This window comes from Mandrillus leucophaeus, unplaced genomic scaffold, assembly GCF_000951045.1.
Source record: "Mandrillus leucophaeus isolate KB7577 unplaced genomic scaffold, Mleu.le_1.0 Scaffold100, whole genome shotgun sequence".
Classification (NCBI taxonomy): domain Eukaryota; kingdom Metazoa; phylum Chordata; class Mammalia; order Primates; family Cercopithecidae; genus Mandrillus; species Mandrillus leucophaeus.
Genome location: NW_012098099.1, coordinates 2,336,838 through 2,340,759, shown reverse-complemented (window position 1 = coordinate 2,340,759; position 3,922 = coordinate 2,336,838). Strand labels below are relative to the sequence as shown.

Sequence of the window (3,922 nt, the reverse complement as noted above, 5' to 3'; positions counted from 1 at the left end):
CAGGTTATTCCATGAAACTTCTATGCAATTGCTAGAAGCCTTTATCTAGAACCAGGAATTCTGTATGTGTTCATACCTGTCACCAAATACTGCATTAGGAAGTGTTACTGGAATGCTTGAAAGGATGTTTGAAAATTCTCGTGGGCATAGTGCAAGCAAAATAAAATATTTATTATTATATTCATCATGGAATTTAGAGTGAAACAATCCTCTAGTGCTGAGTTCAAAGAAACTCAATGCTGTCTTGCAAATAAAGCATACTCACCAATATTTTTTCAATTTATCCGTTGGATGGTGAGGACCCTCTCTACACCTGGTTTATAACTTGTCTGTGATCACTTAACTGAGAGAGTGCAAATTAGGGAAGGCAATCACCAGGATTCTGAAGGGTCGACAATCGACCTACTCTTCCATTAAATCTACTTTCTTTAGCTTTATGCAGATTTACCTTCCCTGAATATTTTTCCTCAGCTTTTATCATGAGTCATTTCAAGAAGCTATTAATATTATATGGCAATTGCTTGGGGATTGGTTGTCACTTTTTAAACTGTGGTCATCAGGTATCTTCCTTTCAGAAATCTTTTTACAAAATTAGTAATTAAAAAAAACTTCAGTATCTTCTAAGAATTAATATGATTTCACCTTTTCAAATTTCAAGAGCTATATATCCTGTGTTTTCTTTTTTTTGTGAGGCAGTTCTGAAGCAAATTGTTGCTTAAACTGTATTAACATGCATGGCACTTTGTTTTATTCTTTCTTTACAATTGTTTGCTTAGTTCTAGTTTATTCACTTTATTTCCTGTTTTTTGGCCTCAATAAGGAGCTTAAGGCTGTTTGAGATCTGAGTCAATATTTGTGCTTTTGACTTATCCTTTGTCACAAGATGACCCACACAGCTCCAAACATCATGCCCCTCAAACATTCAAAAGCAGGAAGCAGAAGGTGGTGTGGGACAGACGTTCTCCCTGAGTGCCTCTCTCAGAAGACTCCCCAGTGTATTTCCTATAAATATCATTGACCATAGCTGGATCACACTACCATACTATCTGTAAGGAAGGATGGAGGTATGAGTATTGGATTTTCTAGGTTTCTGTAGTGGGAAGCAGGCAAGAGAGAAGAAGGTTGAGATATACTTTCAGGTATTCAATCAACTTGTTTCTTCCCAAATGGGACAAATCAAATCATGGTAATTGAACACAAAAATTATTTATAATGACTTCCATAATTGTGTTGGTTGATTATTTAGGTTACTATCTACACACACACACACACATACACACACACTCATATTCACATGCATACACCCAAGAAAAAGTTTAATGAGATACCTGTGTGTGTGTGTGTGTGTTGTATATGTGTATGTGTATGTATGCATGATTCCTATGCAATGAAAAATTGGAAATGCATCATAATGAGATGTTAAGAGACACTGTTCACCTTAAATTAAAACCTAAGAAGCTATTTCTGCAAATTTTCAAAATTTTGTATGAGAAAAAAGTACATTGTATGCCCTCATGATAGTATATTATGTATTGTGTACATAACCAGTAATCTACCAGTTTAAAACTTATTATGTGACTGTTTTTATTTAGATGATGTTTTGCATACTATTAGAGATGAAGACTTCAAAATACTGGAGCAAAGGCAACTAGTATTATCGGAAAAAGAAGCACAAGCACTGTGCAAGGAATATGAAAATGAAAACTATTTTAATAAACTTATAGAAAACATGACCAGGTAGAATTCAAGATTTAGAAAACTCAGTCTGATTTATTTTTGAATCATGTAAACTTTCTCCTAAGTCTGGTTTCTATTTAAGCTGCCAAACTCCTCAAGTCTGTAAACACGTTCTGAGTTTACTTCTCTACCAGTCCTGCTCCCATCCCAATCCTCTGCTCACCTTCTCTAGTCTTCCAGGAATGTTACTGGAATAGTAGGAAGGTCTCAGAGGAAGTTAATGGAGTCCCGTTGAGTTGAACACTAGAAGTCCAGGGTGTACAACACTATCAAGTTTAAGCAGAGAACTGACTGACTCTCAAGAGCTTTTGTAATCTTGTAGTTAACTAGTTCTGGAAAGAATGAGTTGCTAGAAATGTGCTAGAAGAATAACTGAAATCGCAATTGAAGCAGAAATCCTGCAAGGGCATGTAAACCAGCGGGACCATGGGAATAATTAAAGAAACATCTACAAGAATCATGGCCCTCCCCTTCCCTTCCTTTCTCTGCTTCTATTTTAAAGATATGCTCTTGAAAATTTATCAGTGGAAACTAATTTCAAACCTCTGTTAAAAGATTATTTTACATGTTACATGTTTTTGATCTATTTAACAACATGCATTTGTATTGCCTATACATAATTAATTACTGAGCTGCAATTCTTATTACCTCTTCTTTGTTTTCTTTTCTAATAGTGGTCCATCTCTAGCCCTTGTTTTATTGAGAGACAATGGCTTGCAATACTGGAAACAATTACTGGGACCAAGAACTGTTGAAGAAGCTGTTGAATATTTTCCAGACAGGTAGGATTCATACCATGGGTCCCTATCTGTTTTCATGGGCTCCATTTTAAACACCTTTTTAGATGTAGAGTAATGGAACCACAGCTCTAGTCCAAGGGAGCTTCTCAGGAAAGTTACCTTTCCTGGTGAAGGAGTGGACTGCTTATGACTGGAGGTCCAGCCCTGTGTCAGGCTGAGGATGGCCAAGGATTTGCAAGAGACCATTGTGAGATGCTAGGCTTGGGGCCGGGAGCTAAGAGGTGTATATTTCAGTCAACAGGTCATCTCTTGGGAGAAATATCCACCCTACCCGCTATTTAGGAGAAATTCCTTTGGGAAGGTTGTGGTGGCAGCTGTAGCTTCTTTAACTGATCATGCGTTTTAAGACAATGATGACTAATTGAATATGTACTCTACAATTTAGTGGGAACATTTGTTGACTTAGCTTATTGATTAATGTTAGAAATCAGCTAAACTTTGTAATCAACTTGACCCCTGGCATATTACCTGGCATATAGGGGAAACTCTTTCTGTATTTTCTGAGCTTACCTGCTAGGTTTAATATCATCTGCAGGATAGAAATAGTATCTCATGCATCTCGATATTTGGCATGAAGCTGATGGAAGCAAATTGAATTTCAATTCCCTTGAATTCTTTGTGCTGATTTTAGGGTAGGATTCAGTTCAAAGAAAGAAAGGACTCCCCTCATACCCCCTTCAAGTGTGTAAGAATATAGATGTTCTTTAAGGCACTGCAAATCTGACATACATGTTGACACAATAAATAGCAATAGTTATGAAGCCTCACTTACATGAAAGCTGAAGTGCTTTCTTTTGGGTAGGATATACTTAAATTTGGCTTGTGTTGCATGAACATGTATTGCCCCTTATTTAGCCCTACTCAGTTATGTCTTTGCTTATGTGCCAATGATTGTGAAGGATAATAAGCATAGAACCTCTGCAAGTGGTGTGAGCAGAGTGCCATGGAATCATTTAATAAAATGTGGCATAGAGTGCAATGCATGCTACCAGAGAGAAGGATTGTTATCAACACAAGGCCTGTGTCTGTAGGCACACTGGTCTAGACACTATGGCACCAAGTGTGGAGGCTCTCAGTTACTGCCCCATCTCCACCCCACTATCATACTGAAAATTGCCACAAGTTCACAATTAATCTTCATCTTTCTTTCCAATTGATGCCCACTTTTCCACTTCCCTTGGCTCCACCCAGCACTTACGGTTGCTTTAGGAATAACTCTTTCAATGGAACTTCACCCTTTTCCTGTGCCTGAATATTAGATGCTATGCTGGCGTTGTTTTACCCAAAATACGATAATTTGCATGGAAGAGAAGCACAGCAACCCCTCATTGTTACCCATTACTCCCTCTATCCCACTATTCCTCCCCTGACATTTTCCAATAATC

At 37.6% G+C, this 3,922-nt stretch overlaps 1 protein-coding gene across 1 annotated transcript in view; it reads left to right on the top strand.

Moving 5' to 3' along the window:
* The window catches only part of NME8 (NME/NM23 family member 8), a 63,435-nt gene that overhangs the window by 40,761 nt on the left and 18,752 nt on the right, over positions 1-3,922 (top strand). The window contains exons 13-14 of the mRNA XM_011972852.1: positions 1,593-1,737; positions 2,412-2,519. Coding sequence (XP_011828242.1) covers positions 1,593-1,737; positions 2,412-2,519 — 253 coding nt within the window. The remainder of the gene's footprint in view (positions 1-1,592; positions 1,738-2,411; positions 2,520-3,922) is intronic.